The sequence below is a fragment of the Brachyhypopomus gauderio genome, chromosome 10 (assembly GCF_052324685.1).
Source record: "Brachyhypopomus gauderio isolate BG-103 chromosome 10, BGAUD_0.2, whole genome shotgun sequence".
Lineage (NCBI taxonomy): Eukaryota > Metazoa > Chordata > Actinopteri > Gymnotiformes > Hypopomidae > Brachyhypopomus > Brachyhypopomus gauderio.
In genome coordinates, this window is record NC_135220.1 from 13,917 (window position 1) to 35,347 (window position 21,431).

Here is a 21,431-nt window from a genome sequence, read left to right on the forward strand (position 1 = left end):
TCTGCCCGAGCTCCTCCCCCGAACACGAGGGAGCGAATCAGCTGTCGAACCAGTTTCCTCTCTCGTGTCTCAGGTTCAACACGGGCTCCGGCACGTCCACCGTGAACAGCAGCGTCCCGGTGAAGCCGGGCCACTGGCACCATTTGGTGGTGAACCGAAACAGACGCAACGCCGCCCTGAGCGTGGACAACGAGACGCCCGTCGAGGGGCAGAGCCCACCGGGCACCGACGGCCTCAATCTGGACACGCACCTCTTCATCGGCGGCGTACCCGACGAGATGGTTCAAGAGTAAGTGTGGCTGCCTGACATCCCATCCTGCCTACAGCACACGGCGCCGTAGCCAGATTACATCAGGTACTTGATTAGCATCGCTCAGAAAGGAAAACAGAGACCCTGTTATAAATGAGCGTGGTGATCAGTCGACACTCTAGTTTTCTTGCCTGCTAAAAGCTGGCAGACATTTTCTCTAATAAGATTTAATGGGACTGAACAAAAATAGCAAAAGTGAATTAATATCAGTCAGAGCAGTTTGGTAAAATACTGCTGATATCCCATTGGAGATGTTGTGAAGTTGATTTCAAATACAGTGGAGTGTGTGAGCGCTGTATGTAAATATCGTGGGTACTAAGTGGTTTATCCAGTGTAGATGTAAATACCCTCAGAGTAAGATTGCTATACTGCACTCTAAACGAGCAAAAACAAAACAAAGCTGTGTCCCTGTCCAGTTACATTAAGATTAAAAAAGCGAAAATTTTCAAAAGCAGTCGTCGCATTCGGTTTGTGTAATTGTTTTCTCTCATTTTTGTTTGTTGTTGTTTTCAGCGTGAGAGAGAGGACCTCGGTCTCCGCCGGTCTGGTGGGCTGCGTCCGTGTACTGGACGTCAACAACATGGTGTACAACCTGCAGGAGAACGGGGACAACGTCCGCTACGGCAGTGCCGTTGGGGAGTGCGGAAACAACCCGTGCGTGCCAAACCCCTGCAAGAACGGAGCCGTCTGCCAGGCCAAAGGGGCGGAGATGTTCCACTGCAAGTGTGTGAGCGGTTTCTCCGGTGAGCTCCTCCCCCTCCTGTCCCTAGTCCCTCCTTCCTCCTCCGTTTCTCTCGGGGATCTAACTCAGCCGCCTTTCTGAAAGAGGTCCGCGCAATCGAGAGCCCGGGCCCCCTTTTACCATCGGATCCGGATAGCGATCTCAATCGTGACTCCGGCAGCCCTCGTGGTCGAGAGACGAGGCCAGGCGGAGGAGTGTGTGTGTGCGCGCAATCAGCGAGATTGCAGTAAGATGGATGAGTGTTTACCTCCATCTTTAAAGGGCGAGAGTGGCAGAGGCAGAGAGGAGCATGAGAACATGAGGGAGTCAGCAAGGACACCGGACAGAACCAGACCTGTACTGGTCACACTGGACCCAGCTGCTGAGCTTAAAGCAACACGCCTCCTTTCAGAAACATCCTTTCAGCTCACGGTCCAAACATATCAGCGCTTTTAAGTCTGTGCTCAAAACGATCTTCTCTAAAATAGCTGGTGTTATGGGAGTAGTTGGTGTGTCTTAAGTGTGCCCCGTCTGTGCTGACTGGCCTGGACGAGCAAATGATCTGGGGGGCCGTGTGACATTTGTGCAGTGTCGGAGGGCTTCGTGGGGAGGCAGGCGCTGCTGATTGGTGGGTCTCGCCTCGGAGGGATCACGGCGCGGTCACGCACGACTAGCAGGCTGTTAATAAGGCTGTACGAGGAGAAGGTGGCAGAGGGGGGCAGCAGGTCGTGTGGCCACAGTCTAATCAGCTTGTAAAGACCTCGCCATGATCTACAGCCAGAGAGATAAGACAAGCACCTGAACCGCGATAACCAGCCACCTACAGTATTCGCTTTGTTCACAGCAGAGATGATTTTTATTTGTTTGTTTGTTAGTTTCCCATTTCTCGCGTCAAGATGTATTACCTGCGGTAAATTGCACCAAATTCATTTGGTGACCCAAGTCATAATACAGTCATAACATGTTTGATTTCAACACTGCTGCAGAAGATTGTGGAGTGACAAAATAAAAGTCCCTTGAAGTAAGGGCATATACAAAGAAGCTGACCAAAGGGATAAACACCAGGGCTTTCTCTTAACGTCTAAGGAGCAGGGCTGTGAGTTGAAGGAATGGGTCTTGCTGGTTCACCGAACGAGAGACGGGAGAAGAACCTCACAACCCAGCGGGAGGTTTGGACTCTGCCCGTGGCATGCTGCTCTCTGCACTGTTCCCACTCCACATAAAGGCGGGAATATGCTGATGATTCTCCAGCCTGGAGTCAGGCCAGATTCATTTCTTCAGTCAGGAAAATGCACACTGTTGGTTCCCCGGTGCTAAACAGCTTTATCTGGAGTTGTTATAATCCCGAATCCTCCTCCCCGTCCCATATGAATGGATAACCTTGCTTACAGCCAGAAATGGGCTTGGATTAGTAGGCAAAGGGCTCCTCCCCTTAACACCTCTGTTTTGTTCTTCTGTCCATTGATTTTGCCCTGCAGGTCCAACGTGTGCGGACACCCACAACCCATGCGAGCCCAACCCGTGCCACCCACTAGCCCAGTGCCAGGTGCTTCCGGAGGGAGGCTATAAATGCGAGTGCCCCATGGGTCGCGAGGGCAAGCACTGTCGAAAAGGTACCGCGTCACGATTCGTGCCCGCTTGGCTGAATGGCTGAACTAGTGTAGGCATCTTTCCGGGCAGCAGAAACGCTCTCATTGATTTCTCATTGGAGATGGCTTGGACAGGCTCCAGACTCTCTGTGTGGGACTAAATAAAGGACTAAATAATCTTAAATAATCGACACGGATATAGGGTGAGTCTCCGGTGGGCACCAGGTTGAATGGAAAGGCTTATGTGTTCGCAGCAGTGGCAGATGGAGTTTGGTGGGGGGGGGGGGGGGGGGGTTATCGGAGAGACGCAGGTGAATTTCTTCCTTCGTCTGTGTCGTGACTCTACGTTTCCACCCTGATCGTGGAGATCAAACAGACAGGAGGCCCACCTGGGGATTTGGTGGAAGGCCCGTCTGTCCCACTGCTGATGTGGTTCTTAACTGCCACCTCCGGGTGGCGCCCTGGAGAGTCAGCACCTCTGCATGGGGGTGGGGGGGAGGCTTGGTTATTTGAGATTTGTTCCATAGACTTTAGTGTTTTTGTTCTATCTCTCTCTCTCTCGTTTCCAAGCTCTCCTCCACGCCACTGAAAGTGAATTTTTCATAGGAAGTCTGAGAGGCGGTTTCAGGGCAACGGCATACGCGTGTACCGAGACACACACACAAATAGACACTCACACACAGCCACAGGTACACACATGCACTCAGGCCACAGAGTAGTCCTTTAGCTAGTGATTAAAACAAATTGAGGTGAAAAAAGAATCGATGAGTTGAGTGCACCCATCATATAGAGTGTGCCGGGGTGTTTCTTTTCCTTCCTCCAAATCGCCTAAATCAATGAGATGAGTAATTGTATCAGTCGACCCACGTCATGATTAATGGGGACTCAGTGAGGCGTGGCGTCTGGGGAGAGGCACTGAGACAAGGATCACGTGCAAGAATGAGTGAGTCTGAGGGCAGGAGAGACAGATAAGGTACGTGGATATATAGATATGTGTTAAAGGAAACCAAATGATAACTAACTGCCTCCTCTGTGAGAGGCGTGTGTTGCCGGTGATCGAGGAGGAGGGAGGTCTTACGAACTCAGCCAATAGAATCGATTGATAAAAGGTCTCCCATTGGCTCGGCTTGTGCGGCGGGCCGGGCATGTCGTTAGAGCTGGCGCTGTGGTTTGGTCATAGGTTCATAGGGGCTTCCAGCTGTGCTGGCTGGCTCAGAGTGCAGTGCAGCATTCAGGCCAGCAGAGGGCACTCTATGTTTTTTACTCCTCCAGACAGGCATGGCTCGTATTGTTCACTCCTAAATAGCCTTTGACTATACACGTCCCTAGTGTGTCTTCAGGTGTCTGTGCTTCTGAGTTTTAAACAATAGCTAAACTGTATGCAACATCCTCACCCAGAACAAGCACGCTCTAATGCAACGCAATTATTAGTTAAAGGTTATGTTGTACACAAGTGTGCTCTGATTTAGAGGGCAAGAAGTATGTGTGTGTGTGTGTGTGTGTGTGTGTGTGTGTGTGTGTGTGTGTGTGTGTGTGTGTGTGTGTGTGTGTGGGAGGAAAAGTGGAGGTTGTGGCTGTCTGGGTTGAGAATTGCCACCAAAAACTGTACTCGCTATCATTGTTAATGTTTATCTGCTATTTCAGATGAATCTTAATTTTTATTCCTCCACAGTGTCAGACAAGAATGGAACTTACATTCCCTTCTTCAGTGGGGACTCCTACCTGGAGCTGAAGGGCCTGCACTTATATGGGAATGATTTAAGGTGATCATGGTCTGTTCACATGCTTTGTGAACCAGCTGTGAGAGTAATATATTTAGTGTACATAATCTTAATGAGATAACTGCCTGTCCTTTTCTCTGCAGGCATAAAGTGAGCATGACCGTGGTCCTGCTGGCTAATGACTCGAAGGGTATGATCTTCTACAATGGTCAGAAGACAGACGGGAAAGGAGATTTCATCTCTCTCGCGCTCAATGATGGCATTCTAGAGTTCAGATACGACCTGGGCAAGGGGCCCGCTGTTATTAGGTATGCAGAGCCCGTCCATATTTACCCTCTCACTGTGGAACCTATAAGAACCTTGATTATATTTCCAGAGGGCTGGGAGTGGTCATGTTCCCCCTAAGAAGTGATTACCTCTTTGAGAATTGGACCGGTGTTTGAGGGAGAACAGATGGACGTAATGCCTGCAGTAACTGCAGCGTGCTCACCTGTGTGTTTGTCGTGTGCTCACCTGTGCTCACCTGTGCTCACCTGTGTGTTTGTCGTGTGCTCACCTGTGCTCACCTGTGTGTTTGTCGTGTGCTCACCTGTGCTCACCTGTGTGTTTGTCGTGTGCTCACCTGTGCTCACCTGTGTGTTTGTCGTGTGCTCACCTGTGCTCACCTGTGCTCACCTGTGTGTTTGTCGTGTGCTCACCTGTGCTCACCTGTGTGTTTGTCGTGTGCTCACCTGTGCTCACCTGTGTGTTTGTCGTGTGCTCACCTGTGTGTTTGTCGTGTGCTCACCTGTGCTCACCTGTGTGTTTGTCGTGTGCTCACGTCTGCGTCTGCGTGCACTTTTTGCTCGTGGCCACAGGAGCAAAGAAAAGCTGAAGCTGAACGTGTGGAACACGGTGAACCTGGAACGGGCGAATCGCAAGGGCGAGCTCAACGTCAACGGCAGAGACCCGTCTCGAGGAGAGTCCCCGGTAAGAGAGCGGCCCGTCGGCTCCGCCCCCGGTCCCCCCCCGGCCCCGCCCCGCCGTTCCGCCAGCCCAGATTACCACAGAACTTTGCTTATGCGGCACAGTATTTCCTCAGCTCAAATACCCTCGTGACGCTTAACGAGCTGGGTAATGTGAAGCCAATTTTGTTGTCTGCCTGGCCGTGTCGTTTGCTGGCTAATGAGAAATTCATGGTCTGCTGGGCGCGTCTTGTGAAGTTCGGCTTCTGGAGAGCATGAGGCTCGTAGCATGTGCGGTGCATGGCCCACGCCCAGCTGTGCACCCATCACGCTAGCCCACACAAACCACACCCTCAGTCCACATGTCTCCTCAGAAAATCGCCCGGAGGACCACAGGACAGAGGCGTGTCAGATTAAGCACTTCCTTTACAATTACACCAAAATTTGTGATTAGACCAATATGTTCAACACATAAGCATTCTCAATTATACATCGAAGACATGGCGTGGTTCTCCTCCCTTATCAAGCCATTCTACTTATGGTAAGTGTGTTTGGTTCCAGTGACAGAGGCAGAAAATCTTATTAAAGGGAGAGGATGATGAAGAAAAAAACCATGGCGGAGAGCAGAAGGAGTCTGTTATGAAAGGTTCTCTCCCGGGCCTACACAGCACACCCCGGGAGAGATGTTTTCCTACCAAACTCTCCACTGCTACGCCAAATGAGCTCTAACTAACCCGGCGAGTCACGAAGCAAATAAAATTGTGTGTGGGTGCACGGCTGTTGAGCAAATGCAAACACTTAGCTTCTGATTTTGGATTTATATATGTTTTATATATGGAGAGATAGCGAGAGAGAGAGAGATTTTGCCCTGCATGTCTTTCTTATATTTACGGGGTGTGGACTTGTGTTTTGCTGCATGGTTTTCTGTTTGTACTGACATTCTGATTTTTCTTCTCTGGTAACATTGTTTTCTCCCCCCCCCCCCCAAACCTCCCCCCCCCCCCCCCCCCCCCACCCGTGCTCTTGTTTTGTGTGCTGTCTGGATATAAGAAATCACGCAAGGTAATGACTGAAGTCTGATCACTCGTTTGAACACCCTCACTCCCCCCGACAGCCCCATCCAGTAACCCTGCTGTTCATCTCAGCTCCATTCACCATTTTGAAGAAAGTAGGCAGAGGAGCAGAAGGATGTGAAGGCTTCGTGTTCACACCATTCCATATGCTAGTGAGGGAGGGAGGGAGAGAGGGAGAGAGGGAGAGGTGGAGTGAGAAAAAGGGAGAGAGGAGAAGAGTTTGGCTTTCACCTCAGGCCAGCTGGTATGGGGGCGGCGAGGGAGAGTTATCATTTGACCACCATTATTTCAGCAGCCTTCCTACAACAATGAAACGTCTTCATTAGGTCCACGTAGGAGGGCCATTAAACAGCCTCGCGGTGGATGGAGACAGTAAAATAACACAGGGTGGGAGAGACAGAGGGGAGAGGGAAACGGAAGGAGGGAGCGAGGGAGAAAACGAAAGGAGGGAGCGAGGGAGAGCGTGCACTTGACAGCCAAGCTTTGTTCTTTTGTGCCATCTGATTTGGCCCTCAGAACAAGTTGCCCATAAGGCCCCCGGTCCGCTGCTCACTGTACTCCAGTGGAGCGCCTGTGAGGCGAGGAGAGAGTCCGACTAAAAGTGCCTCTCTCTGGAGCATGGCAGCTTTGTATCAGGGTTCCTCACTCCAGCCTGCTCAGGGAACATCACGTGGCACGCGGCCTGAGTTGGGCCTTGCCGTTCTGGCCTGGCTCAGGCTCCGGGCTGGACAAGCTCACGGCTCCACAGCCAGGTCCTCTTGAGGCCCTGCCTGGCCTGTTTCTGGGCGGGTGGGAGTACTGGGATGAGAGCGGCCAAAAACCACTGGTGGGATTGAACGTTCCAATTTAATTATTTATTTATTTATCTAACCAGCCATTAACTTGGTCTTTGCTGAGCCCATGATTGCCCTAAATAGAACAAAGATCGTTTAATTCTATATACACATGGCTTTCTCCAACAAAAGAAAAAAAAACACTCTTGTAACTAAAGTGATCTTAATGCAGGTTGGAAAACATTGATTTCATGGTCATCTGCAGTGCTGACGATATACCAATTAAGGTCCGAGGAATAATCGCACATTCATTTTACTCCGTCATTAAATCCATATACAGTTGTTTTCACTTCAGTTGCTCAAAATCCTCTTTGTCTTTCCCCCCTGTTTTCCTTTCCTCACTTTTTTTGTGTAGAGCCTGAATAATCTGCTATTCAGAGAGCTGCACTGAAATATTTCATGTAATACATCAATTATTTGTAATGCATCAGGCACACTGATCTGGCGAAGGATTAAAACGGAATCACCATTTCGCCTGGTGCCAGTCATCTTTTATACTGACTGCCTATACTTTGCTACTGATACCCATTCAGCCATGACACTATATTATAATTATAATGCGGTTTGGTATAACAGAGAGTTAATGGCGTGTTACTGTATTTTCTCACCTTGCTTTTTGGGCCCTCCAGAACCAGCACACAGATCTCAACCTGAAAGAGTCCCTCTTTGTTGGTGGAGCTCCAGATTTTCACCAAGTGGCGAGAGCAGCGGCTATTAAAGAAGGTTTTAAAGGAGCCATTCAGAAGGTACGCATGGTCAGCCGTGTTTACTCGGGAACGCCATTTTGTTATTTATTGCTTACGGGCTGCCGTATCAGCAGCCTGTACTGCGGCCCAGTAACGCGCCATCACTGGAACCGTGAGGCTTTGCACCGGTTCGGCGATTTTCATTTGACCCCGGGGGCGTGTCCTGCAGATCACGCTGATGGGCAGACCAATCCTGAGCGCGGAGAACGCGCTCCATTCCAGCGACGTCTCCACGTTCCCGCACCACCCGTGCTCCGCCGACGTGTGCCAGAACAGCGGCAAGTGCGTCCCACTGCTGGAGAACTATGAGTGCGAGTGTCACTACGGCTTCACGGGCCCGCACTGCCAGAACAGTGAGTCTTTTTCCCACAATTCCCACTCCCACCCCCATCTATCCCTAAAGGTAAGATTAGTTTAAACCTTTTTACACCTGTTAGGAACCAAATCAGCCAAAGATGTGAGCGAAGCACCTTTTTTTGGGCCAGTTCACTTGCCTGCTATGTTACTCCTTAAATACTAACTCTCTGCTGTTCTCTTTGATTTCCTGCTCAATATGTGCAGATAGAGAGCGGCCAAATAACTTTGCTGTGCTAGCCCTGATTAACCCAGCACTGCCTGCCTGCCGAGTCTGAGCCTTAATTAAACCACACAAGCAAAAGAACTACTATATACACCCCCCCCCCCCACCCCCACCCCTCATGTAATTAAGGAGTATTGTGTCCTTATCGACTGATGGCCATGGCAAACGGCCATTCTTTCCTCACTTTCAGCTACTTACGAGAAGGCTGCGGGCCAGTCCGAGGCCATTGCTTTTGATGGCCGAACTTTCATCGAGTATCACAACGGAGTCACTAAGAGGTAAGAAGGCTCGTGTTCAAATGTACTCGTGAACGTCTTCTAAAGCTTCGAGCGAGTTTCCTGAACACTCTCTCCCTGGGTTCCCGCTCTCCCTGGGTTCACACTCCCCAAGCCCCTGTGATGACGAGCTACTGGCACCATTTTAAGCTCTTCACGCTCCTTTCTTACAGCTAATGGCTCAATCTCATCCCTCAGTTTTCCGCCGCCCATGTCCCTGGACTCCAGCAAGTCTCGCCAATTAGCTGGCCAGTTCCAATTACTCCCTGAGAAAAATCTGCCACAGTACCGAGATGACATATTATGTGAAACTCCCACCCACCATCACCACCACCATTACGAGAAGCTCAAAGCTTCATATCTCCAGTAAAGTTCATGTAGGATTGCCACTCTGGGTGGATGTGTAACTGGCTTACTTATTCAGTCATGAGCTCATTTCTCGTATGCAAGTATGTATGTCTGTGACCCTCCATCACTGGGGCCAGTGCATTTGTCAATAGTTCAATAATCTATGGTAAAATGGATTAAACTGACTTGCCTTTATGTAACTACCCTGTCACGTGTCCAAGGACTCTTCCCATTACAGGAAGAAAACGCTAGCGGCCATATTTAACTCTGGTAAACAATAGCTACATACATAATTAGTGTTGTACCACTTCTGTTATTTTTTCTGACTGTCAACAGTATGGATGTTGGATTTTCAAACTTTCTAAAAATGTTTGTCTTTATCGGTCTGTCTGAGCATTGTGCTTCAACCGTCTGTCTTCCTGCCTATTTGTCTGTCTGTGTGCCGGTCGGTCTGTCTGCCTGTCTCCTGTGTCTCTCATATGAACGTTCCTTGTTGTCTTCTCTCTGCCCCCCAAGCCAACTGACCAATGAGATCCCTGAGTAAGTAACCCAGGAACCTTCTGGGATAGATTTAATTCAAACCAAACTAACCCGGTTCTGAATCCATCTTAGCAGTCAACTTGATACATTAGCCAAGATAACAAAACAAAGCAAATCAGATCATTTTATTTTTGTTACCACCCATAAGCATCACACAAGTGTGTCTTCATCAGAAAGGCAGGGACTCATCTGTTTGACATTCACCTCCTATCCCCTTCCCCAAAAAAGCAAGAACATTCTTTTAATACGGTGTTAACTTTCTCGTCAGGTGCATTATAAACCACTTACAATAAAAGCATGGGAGGCATGCATGATGAGCACTGTGGAGGGTAAAAACCCTGCAGTACATCTCTACAAAAAGCATGCACAGTTGGATAAGAATAAAGCATATCCTGATACAGCTGTGAGGAAAAGGGCTATGAATCACATCTGCATGAATTGCTCCTAATATATGGTCCATATAAAAGATAGTCACGTAATGAACGATACCAACAGGACTGTACCGAACCACATGGATTAGACAACCAAAGTCATTAATGGAGAAAAACTGTGTGAACCTTTATATTTAGAAATTGGCACAATCTCCTTTATTGGCAGTAATCTCAAACAAATTCTTTGTGTAGAGGCTGATCGGTTTTGTGTGGTGGTCAGACGTCGTTGGAGAACGCCTCCGCACCGAACCGATTTCTGTCACGTGCAGTTTGGTTACGTCCGCCGTCAGCAGGCGGCTACAGATCACGCCACAGTGCTTCTGTGGTAGTGAGGGCAGGACTCTGACGTGACCATGGTATAATGAGTCATTTCTTCTGTGGGAGCCACTCGTCAGTTTAGTCCTGCTCTTTTTTTGGATCGCTGTCATGGCACATTTGCGCGGCCTCTTTTGAGTTCTACATCACACGCAGACTCCCTGCCGTTCTGCTGTGAAATTTTCTGATACATCTCAGATTTCAGTGAATCCATAAAAATTGCAAGCCGCACAGGCCCCAAAGCAGTGAGATACCCCCCCCCCTCTCCCTCCACCATGCTTCCCAGCTGGGGCGAAGGTTTGATGTTGCTATGCTGTGTTTTCTTTAATCTAAACATAATTCTGTGTACTCTCCCCCCCAACATTTTTGTCTTATCTATCCACAAAACTTTGTTCTGCTCATGCTGTGGATCATTAAGAGGATCTTTTCTAAATTGCAAATGGATAGGAGACTCATGACTGTTGCCATTTTATCAGCTAGAACCAGTCTGGCCATTCTCCTCTGACTTCTGGCATCAACAAGGCATTTGCTCCCACAGAACTGCAGCTCACTGGATATTTTCTCTTTTTTGGTCCATTCTCTGTAAACCCTAGAGATGGTTGTGTGTGAAAATCCCAGTAAATCAGCATTTTCTGAAATACTCAAACCAGTCCATCTGGCACAACAACCAAGCCACGTTCAAAATCACCTAAATCACCTAAATCACCTTTCTTCCCCCATTCTGATGCCCAGTTTGAACTGTAGCATCGTCTTGGCCACGTCTACATGCGTAAATGAGTTACTGCCATGTGGTTAATTCAACATTTGTGTTAATGGGCAGTTGGTGTCTGGTAGCAATAAATTGTCTGGTAGGTGTATATATTTTTTTAATTCCAGGGCAGGTCAAGCCCACACATGAATTGATTAAAACACTTGACTCCAATTACTTCCTTTTCAATAGATCGTTAATCTAGAGGTTCACATACTTTTGTTCCATCTTGATTTAATGAATATTTAAATTACACTCCAAAGACCTATATGACTCTCTATTTATTACTAGGATTTGTGTGAAGATCACATTTTAAGAGCCATTCATGCAGAAATCCAGATAATTACTAAGTTTTCAAAAACTTTTTCTCACAACTGTACCTGTGGTGAATGAGATTAACTGTTATGTGAATCTGAATGAGGCCCCATTTAACTGCAACTTTGACGTGTACTTTGTTTTTTTATCCTCTTTGAACCCTTCGGACTAGATTCAGTCTCTTTTGGACTGCAATTTTCAGGCTAGTGTGGAATTGCTTTTAACTACCCCATTAGTGAAATGCTCAGTGTGTAATAGTTTCTGTTTTAGTAGCACTAATTTTACATTATTTGTTTCCTTCTGGATGTAATTTACTGGGTAAGTGGTTGCACTGAGCCCTGGTTTAAACTCTGGCAGTTTAATTTGTTTTGACTTATGCTAAGTAACTTCTGTGGAAAATTCCCCTTCTAGCCATGTCAGTTGGTTTGTCAAATCATTAACCATGATTTCCCAATAACGGCATCTGAAGCCATGAGTGAAAGTGTCATTAATAAAATAATATTGTCTTTCAACAAAAAAAGGCCTTCAAAGCCTTTCAACTAAGATGTGTGGGCCAATAGTGTACGCGAGTCGTCTCAGGCGTCAGTGCCAGTTAGAGACAAGGCCCATTCAAGTGACTCGCACACTGGCCTGGAGTTTAATGCGTGTCACTTCCTGTATAAATGAAGTGCTGAATTAGAATTAATCTCAGTCAAGAAAGCTGACCAAGCCCTTAAAACAAGTGTCATCAATTCAGCACAATTTGGTGTTGCAGAGTCACTAAAGTTAATGAATTCCTCAGAGGGCATTAATACACTGGGACTGTAGCTGGTTGAAATATAATAATATTTCCCTTACTATTTACTTGACTGGGCTGTCTGTCTGCCTTGTTCTGCAACTTTGAGTCAGTTTACCCATGCCCCGTGTCTTCAGTGACCAGCTCTGTGCTGCCGCTATTTCATAATGGGATGTTTGACCCCATTTGTTTCTTGATGGAGTGCCTTGTTGTTGATTGTCTTTACTTGAGGAAGCTTGATATTGGTTATATAAATCATTTCCTCACTCAGCCCACCTACTGAACCTACTCAGCTCATTCATTCAGAATCAAAGTAGTATTTCTTCACTGCCTGTTTTATTCACTCTTGTCCGTTGAAATTGCTTAGAAGACGACACTCCATTTTCTTCCCCTACTTACTTTTTTTTGTATTAGGGCGAGCTCAGGGTTTTTTTTTTTGTCACTTCAGTGACATCAGCTGACACCCTTCTGGACACCAAACACTCCACACTCACTCACTTCCCAGCGTTCACAGATTCCACCTCATTCTGCATGCTGAGAACGAGAATAACGTGATAATCAACGTAGCCAGTCATGACGATGCACAAATAAGACTTCAGTTATCACTCCAGTTCTGCGGCAGACACAGTCCCGTGTGAGTCTTCTGATGACATCATTGCTTTCTTGTAGTGGCACCACTGTGGGTACGCCACACTAAATTGTACCCCGAGGCTCTTCAGCGCCCGCCCCAGTCTGTGTGCGCCTTTACCCCGCCAAGGGGGGTGGTGGCAGGTTGTTGCCTTCGCTCTCTGGAGCTTATTGCATGCCCTTCATTTTTCCCCCCTGCTCCTCTAAGCCCCGAGTCCCCGGAGAACCCACCAGACCAAAGGTGAGTCCTCCCCTGTCTGAGCTGGACCTGCAGGCATGCTTCCCTCCCTACTTCACCGACCCCCTCCACACGGGCTGAAAGGTCACGGCTTCCGGAGGACAGTGGCAAAATGAGCTGGCAGGCCCTGAAATGCCCTTCCTTTCTGCCTTTATTTGAAAGAGGAATAGCGCACTTGATTTCCTCTTATTAAGAGAGTTATGCAAGGATGTAGTGACCATTCCTGGGTGAGGCGCTGCCCCCTATGGGTGGACAGTAGAAGTGACTCATCTGTTCATTGGGTCTGTTTCACCTCATACTGTAAGTTCAGATTAGCTATTTCAATTTATAGCGTGAGGTGTAATGGACTTTAAGCACCACTCCATTGCACAAGCCCCTCTTAAAAGCTAGCCGTATTAACCAAACCCTTGTGTCAGGTTGGTTTAAATGATCTGGCTACACTGACACAGTCGGGTTTTTGACGTTTAAGCACTACTTAAAAAGGATTTTCTCAAAGCTTTAGGTTGATTCCTAATGGTAGAGTGATCATGAGAGGAACGGTTTGGAGTGGTCCAGGAACGGCATTCATCCGCCGGGCTAGTGCAGGTCTGGCAGCCCTGTGGTGGGGGAGTCCGTGGAAAGAGTCCAGTAAGCACATTACATGTGTCTCATTAGGAAGGAATTCAATTACACCAAATAATTATGCAGCTTGCCTCCATCACGGCCTCATCTAACACAATTTGCATAATGAAATTTTGTCTTTTAATTAAAGAAAAGAAGGCTGGTCATTATTTCAAATTGCACGGGTAGTCCTCGGCTTGGCAACCTGCACGTGGTGACGTCCACAGACAGGCGAGACAGGGGTTCGGGCCAGGGGGTTCAGGGGATGTCCGCGGAGAGGCTTAGTTTCTCACCATTGAGATTGATTAACACGAGCTGGCATCAAGCCACACGCCCCCCCCCCCCACGCCCGGCGGGACGGAGGCCGGACAGCTCACCACATCTGAGATGACATGCAGCGCTTGGTTCTGGACTCTTTTCTTCCCCGTCAGGTTTGAACGCTCCCGGGCTATGGGTCATAGCCGTAGCCACACACGGTTAGCCAAGGCTCGGACGTCCTGGGCCTTAACGTCCGTCGGTGTGCGGTGTGGCGGCCATGCCACGTCAGCAAACGAATGACTCGGTGATCTCAGAGTTTGGTGACTCCTCGCCACCTTCTTTCCTCGCTTCCTGTGTTTCCACCGCTGCCCTTCCTGTCGTGTCTGTGAGCCTCCATTTTTGCCATTCTCAGATCTGTGGTGCGTCATGCTTTGTCGTGTGTGCTAGCTTGTTCTTGTCTTTACTCGTCTTACCTGTTTTCTTTTTTTTCCGTCAGTCGTCCAGCTTCTGTTTGTGTTACGTGTTTACAGTGATCGAGCCCACACAACATCACACTAGTGACTCAGGCACACACACACACACACACTTAAACTTTTAGCATAATGGCTCTCTTGATGCCAGTAACAGTAGGGAATAAAGGAGCTATTGTTGTGTAAATAGCAGCTCCCCTGTCAGTTGTGCATCTGAGCGATCGGAGAGGAGGGAGTGTGAGGTGTGTGTGTGTGTGTGTGTGTGTGTGTGTGTGTGTGTGTGTGTGTGTGTGTAGGGGGTGGGGTTGTGTGGCTGACCAGAGCAGTTCCAGGCTCTTCCAGCCCACATGTACAAGGCCGACACAGTTGTCCCAAAGGACATACGGATGCTGCTCGTCCTCTCTGTCTCCCTAATAACTCTGCACGGACGGGCTGAGAGGAGCAGAGAACAGATCAAACAGAATTTAAAATGGCCGCCCTCACTCTCCTCACCCCCCACCCCATGCAGCTGGAAAAAAGCCTCTGTCCCTGGGGACAGCACAAGATAAGGTGGAATATCTTAAATCATAGCTAGCTTAGTGTATTATCACCCCCCCCCTCTCTCTCTCTCTCTCTCTTTCTCTCATTCACATGTCTAGGTCTCCTTCCCCATAGCATGGCCTAGTTTATGAAAAATCATGCATAAAATCGGTCGGGATCTGAGTACCTCTGTAATCTGCTCTCCTACAGACTCATTAGTTTACCATGCATCACACAGGCAAACACCAGGCTTTTCAGGTAATTAGCGTAGCTACTGACCTGCCCACCGGTGGGTCAGACTCTCATCAGTTAATTAAATGCAGCGTTGAGAATCAGCAGGGAAGCCACACCCACATCTGCAGGGCAGCAGGTCCTGTGCGAGAGATCCTGCGCTTACTACATGAGGATTCACGATCTCCTCTCCTCCCATCCAGCGAGAAGGCCTTACTGGTGAACAGGTTCGAGTTGAGCATCAAAACAGAGGCCACGCACGGCCTCATACTGTGGAGCGGGAAGGGCGTGGAGCGCTCCGACTACATCGCCCTGGCCATCGTGGACGGCCGCGTTCAGATGACCTACGACCTCGGCTCCAAGCCCGTGGTCCTGCATTCGTCCGTGCGGGTCAACACCAACCGATGGACTCGAATCAAAGCGAGCAGGTACACCCGACACCCCCCCACCCCCCGCGCGACTCGTGTCATTGTCGTCAGCCTTGGGCGTGAGTTACGGCCGAATATGCCACACGTGACCCTTTGCTTTCTCTGCCTCTCTGTCATCAGAGCCCTGAGAGACGGCTCTCTGCAGGTTGGTAATGAAGCTTCTGTCTCGGGCTCCTCACCTCTAGGCGCCACTCAGCTGGACACAGATGGTGCCCTTTGGCTGGGTAAGGCAGCCCGGCATCAATCACCATGCATCTCCACTCTGCTCCTCTATCTCAGCTCTGTCCCTTCTGGGGGGGGGGGGTACGTTTCTCGCCCCAACCCCCGAAAACTCCACGGGTGGTACCGAGATTCTGTCCCTCAGTCACATAATTTTATGCGAATTTTGTTTACAGTTGTGTGTGTTCGACAAATATTTAAGCCGTCTGGGGAGAAAAAGACCTTGGCGTAGCCAGTGAGCCACCTGCGGAGTCCACCTGTGATCCTTAGGCTTGAATACCTTCAGAATCAGACTGCTACAGCTGCTGAAAGATGACCCATAGTGGCACGAATCTGAATTACAAACAGGGCAGAGGCAGATCGTGCCTGCCCAGCGTACGAGGGCAAAAATGAAGGAAAGTTTGGACAGGACTCTACTTTCATCTGTGCATTCTATGGAAACATCTTGACATACTCTTCTGATCATGTACGGCATTTGTCTGCTAATTTGAGCAGGGCTTTTACAAAAACCAGCAACCACTCTATTACATCTTGTCATCGTATAATAAGCCTCACATTTGGACATGTAAATTCAGACCGAAAAGCAAAAGCAATACTCGGGAACATAAGAGGGTGATATCCATTTTATATCCACATCCATTTTACGACTCCTCGCTACCTTTTCCCCGAAGCACTCAAAGGGCTGAAAGTCTTCGGATTATTGCTGGAAGCCTTTACAGAAACACTCCCCAGATTCTCCTAAAGTGTTAATATTTATTTGCAGTATGGAATGTGGCAGAGAAACACCCCTTAGGTACTGTTGATTTCAGACTACTACTGTCATCTCGACATTTAATAAATAATAAGGTGAGAATGTTATCGCTCAGCGGGCGGCATCGCCTCTATTTGCTTTCATTGTATGAAAAGCATTTTCAAGAGGGGATATTTATTAAAAGCTGAAGAACCAAGCCTTCAGGCACATCTGTGAATAACGGTCTGCGTCTAATGCAGAGATGTGTTCCCTAGCAGCATCCAAACCCTGCCTGCTTCCTGTTTGCCACTCTGGGGAAGAATTGGCCAGTAAGGATTACTCTTCCTATCTTTGGCAGAGTATACTAATCCCGAGACATCAGAGGATGTGTGTGTGTGTGTGTGTGTGTGTGTGTGTGTGTGTGTGTGTGTGTGTGTGTGTGTGTGTGTGTGTGTGTGTGTGTGTGTGTGTGTGTGAGTGAGTCTCATGTGCAGTCGAGCAGAACATGGAGACTGACAAGCACAGAGTCGGAGAACACACTGAAATCACTGATTAAAGACGCAAACGCAGTGTTTAGTGTTTGTAGAGGGAGCAGAGCAGGGCCAACATCACTACTCCACAGCAATAGGCCAGCGGCTACCAGACCAGGAGATAAAGGCGCTCTAGATTAGCATCAGGCGACCCACACATCAAAAACATTCTGAGTCTGCAGCCCTGGCCTTGTTCACGAGCACGCCAGCCTAATGGAGAACGAGTGCGGGTGGAAAATGACAACAGCGAAGGGAGCTCTGTGCAGGAGGTCAAGGGTCACACGCAGAAGCAGAGAGGGTTTGATACCAGGTCCGACAGCGACACGGACACGGCACTGGAGCTCACTCAGGCGGCCAGGGACCGTCGCCAGAGCCCGACCAGGAAACAACATTGTTTTGATCAGCTCTCCTGTTCATGTGTTACTTATTTCTCTCTCTCTCTCTCTCTCTCTCTCTCACACACACACACACACTGTCCATAATGCCCCACTCTCTCACAAGCCTTCCTTTGAAATCATCCATGTGTATCAATTTACAATTTTTTTTCTCATACTGTGGATTCTACTGTTATTTTTGGTATAGCTAATATATAGTCCTTGGTATTATATTCCTATAATTAATATATTTTGTTACATGCTATTTGATGTTGACCATAACATCTTATACCTAAAATTAAATTTAGAGACTGTGTTGCTTTTTGGTATTTTTCATTTAGACCTGTACTATTTATGTTCTAAAATGCAAAAAGACGTTTCTCTTCTTATTAAAAGTAAATTATTAACCATACGGCGGGGTGGGGGTGTGGGCATTCCACACAAAGACTGATTCTTACATGCTCATAACCTTTAAAGTCAGATAATTAGTGCCCTTTTTCTTATTGCCACTTAGTGCGACCTCTACTGACTGGCCTTCTCCTTCTCCAGGTGGTCTGGAGGAGTCGTCTGTGGCCCGCCGCCTGCCCAAAGCCTACAGCACGGCCTTCGTGGGCTGCGTGAAGGACGTGGTGGTGGACGGGGTGGACCTGCATCTAGTGGAGGACGCTTTAAACAGCCCCAAAATATTACACTGTTCAGCCAAATAGTGTACCACCTCCCCCCTTCAACGCCGTGTCTACTGCTGTAATTATTTTTCTATTTTTGTATACTTTTCATTGCTTTTTATATTGGAAAAAGATCACGTGGTTTTAATTTTTTTTTTTTTGTTTGGATGTTTCTTTTTCATTTTATAGCCTATATATTTGTTTGTTTTTGACCTGCACCTCCTTCCATAGTCTTTTTTCTCCCCTCCCAGACTGCAGTCGTCCATGGTGTTGCAAGACAAAGAAAAACACGTATTATATTATTGGTGTTGCTTTCACAAGCGACGCCAGAAATATATAGAATATATATATATATATATATGTAATGTTACCTTGCTCATTACTTGAAATGGCGAACAAGGTCGGTGCTGTTTGTCGCCTCACGACGGCCTTCTCCAGGTGCCATACAGACTCCGCCCACATTCCTCCCCCCCGCCCCTCGCGCTACCTTGTTCGACGAACAAACCTCACGCGACTCTCCGCTTCCCGCTGCAGAGGAATTGGCACTGTTACCCGAGCAAGCGTGCGCGTGCCGATGCACCACTAACCAGGGGCACGCGCCCCTCCAACGCTTAACGCCGCATACCTTTCGGGCTCCTCGCTAACGCCGAGCTTGTCGTCGACAAAAATGACTAGCGCTCCTTAAAGATTTACATATCATATTAGCAATGTTGAACTGTCATTGATTGACCTGTGAGATGTAATAATTAAAAGTAGAAGATAGTACAGAAACACACGAGACTGTGAATATCAAGAAAACTCCCTTTTTCTGTTGCAATCATCTTGTCTCATGTTTCGTGCGCCACATCTAATCGATAGTGACTTTATAAATGACCACTTGCTGCATGCAACTTTTAAATGTCAGATTGTTTTTGCCTTGGTTGGTTTTAGTCTTACTTATTTCATTCAGGGCAAAATAAGAGTTTATCAGGTGGCTTGCATTGAAATGTAAATGTTTCTTCTGATTTGATTTTAGGTTTTTTTTGTTTGTTTGTTTGTTTTGACTTTGTTTTATTTTTAATTGGGAGAAACTATGGACTTTTCATGTCGTATATCAGTCTAAATTTTTCATGTTCAAGTTGGACAAGAAGAAAAAGAGTTGTTACAATTGTTTGCCATGGGGAGGCACTGTAGCACAAGGACAGGAAACAGCAGCAGAAATGGGGCCGAGCAAGAAGATGTCGCCAGAACGTGGAAAACGTCCGGGAAGTTTCGGTCGTGAATTCAGTTCCTGGAATGGGAAGAATTCAGGAGCCACGGTTTTGTTCCAGTGAAACTGTTGCTTTGAAAATACTATCAGCACTTGCTTTGAAAAGGGATAATGTAATGTTTTAGACCCTTGCGTATTATATGACTGTGGTTCTTTCTCAGCCATTACAGTAAGCAAACGTATCAATAACAATAATGAATGAAATAATAGTGCATGGGTTTGTTATATCAAAATGATTTTTGTAACATGTTTGAGGACAAATGTGATGCAATTGTTTGTACTGCTGACCCAAACGTAAGAAATACCTTTAGTTTCAATACAAGTTAAAAAGTAAGTTGCGATAATAAAAAAAAAACTAAGTATGCCTGTTCATAGTAAAGGATTATGTTAACTTTTGTGGGAAAACAAATCTTTGTATCGCTATTTTTTTGTTCTTTTTCTTTTTTAAAAATGAGACAACCAGGTCCATTTTGTATAGCCCTGCAATTATCAATTGTAAATCAGTAACGTGCATCTGTTGATCTTTTGCTTTAGTATTATACACTGGAACCAAGTTTGTCTATTTCCTAAACACATTCTGTTCCTGTGTCTTACATGACTTAGGGAGTAACCACACCCCCCAAAGACAAGATCTTTATTGGTTTATTGGGTTTTATATTGAATTGCAGTCAGAGGACTTCTAGTGTTCCAAATCAAATCCAGGAGCCCTTATTTCTGCACTGGCGGGTGGACATCCATACTCTATACTGTCCATGTGTTAGCAATCCATTGAACATGACAGCTAATCTATTATTATTGTTGTTGTTATTGTTTTGTTAGTAGGCCAGTTCTTTTCAGTACCAGCCAATGGGTATGCACCAAACAGGACATCCTGCATGCTCATAGGCTGCTGAAAGGTACCAAGTGGTGGTGGGCTCTTAAGGAGGACCGGGCGGGTGAAACACTGCTGCCTGGGTGGAAACTGTGTGAGAATTGCCTTAAAAATCTATCATTGCTCACTGGTGACAGAGTCAGTGTCCAAGCCATTCTGTGCTCTCACTTTAGCCAGTGTATTAGCCACATCCCCATGGTGTAAATTAATACATAAATGTTAATAATTGTATTAATACTGTTCATTGAGAATATTCCAGAATGCCTCAAAAATAGTGGTTCTGGCTATACAGATATAATATTTACTGTATAAATACTATTTTCAATATCTTATTTATGTGTTCAAGTGGATTCTCATACTGGCCTTTGTAAACTACTGTTTTGACTGAATTATCCTGAAAGGCGGCGCTCAGAATGACAGTGGCATGATGTTACCATTACTAACTTTATTACTTGTGTCTTGTGTTCCTACCACCATGAAATAAAGTGTAAAACAGACTGCCCTGACTAACTTGTTTGTGTAAGATTAATCTGATGGTGACAGACCTACTACATTTTATTATTTTTTTATTTATTTACTTTTGAGAGCTTCACAAAAAGTACCATCCCTCACAGGCCAAATCCGCTGTAAACCCAACATGGCGAGCTCGGGTTTGCCCAAACGTGTTCAGGGACCAGGCCCTACTAACGAACAAGTGATGGAAGCATCCATTTTGAGTTCACTGGATGGGAAATAAGGATGAAATTAACTGTGGCTGGATGAGCCGAAGCCTCTCGCTGGGTTTTTTATGCTCCCGCTAGTGTAATAAAGGGGCCTTTTACAGCATGCAACAATGCTTCAGCTGTCTGAGCACATCAGGCCTTCTGTGGCTTCCATTGTTTCATCCAATGTTGTTGTTTTTTTTTTTTTTTTTTACCAGAGACTCCTTTGGCAGTGAAGTCACAAGTCACATACTGGCTAGGGTCAGGGCTCCCCCATATCAATGTCAGAGCATTCTTTAGTGTAGCACTGTCTCCTCAGACCAGGCTGGTGTAGTGTGTAGTTGTTGTGTATCATGGAAAATGTGCAATAATAAAACAGCAACAGCTTTTACACAGAACATTTTGTCCCAAATGCATTGTAGAAGTGGAACGTGTGGACTAGTGCCTGTGTTAATCT

General features: G+C 47.0%; 1 protein-coding gene across 1 annotated transcript in view; it reads left to right on the forward strand.

Annotated features, from left to right (window-relative positions):
- The window catches only part of agrn (agrin), a 34,647-nt gene extending 13,868 nt beyond the window's left edge, over positions 1–20,779 (forward strand). Inside the window, exons 10-24 of the mRNA XM_077018358.1 lie at positions 74–289; positions 824–1,053; positions 2,510–2,644; positions 4,293–4,383; positions 4,485–4,649; positions 5,199–5,310; positions 6,336–6,347; positions 7,821–7,937; positions 8,107–8,290; positions 8,708–8,795; positions 9,657–9,680; positions 13,100–13,132; positions 15,411–15,635; positions 15,756–15,859; positions 18,038–20,779. Of these exons, the coding sequence (XP_076874473.1) occupies positions 74–289; positions 824–1,053; positions 2,510–2,644; positions 4,293–4,383; positions 4,485–4,649; positions 5,199–5,310; positions 6,336–6,347; positions 7,821–7,937; positions 8,107–8,290; positions 8,708–8,795; positions 9,657–9,680; positions 13,100–13,132; positions 15,411–15,635; positions 15,756–15,859; positions 18,038–18,195 (1,894 nt within the window). The 3' untranslated portion in view covers positions 18,196–20,779. The remainder of the gene's footprint in view (positions 1–73; positions 290–823; positions 1,054–2,509; positions 2,645–4,292; positions 4,384–4,484; positions 4,650–5,198; positions 5,311–6,335; positions 6,348–7,820; positions 7,938–8,106; positions 8,291–8,707; positions 8,796–9,656; positions 9,681–13,099; positions 13,133–15,410; positions 15,636–15,755; positions 15,860–18,037) is intronic.
- Positions 20,780–21,431: the final 652 nt, after the last annotated feature.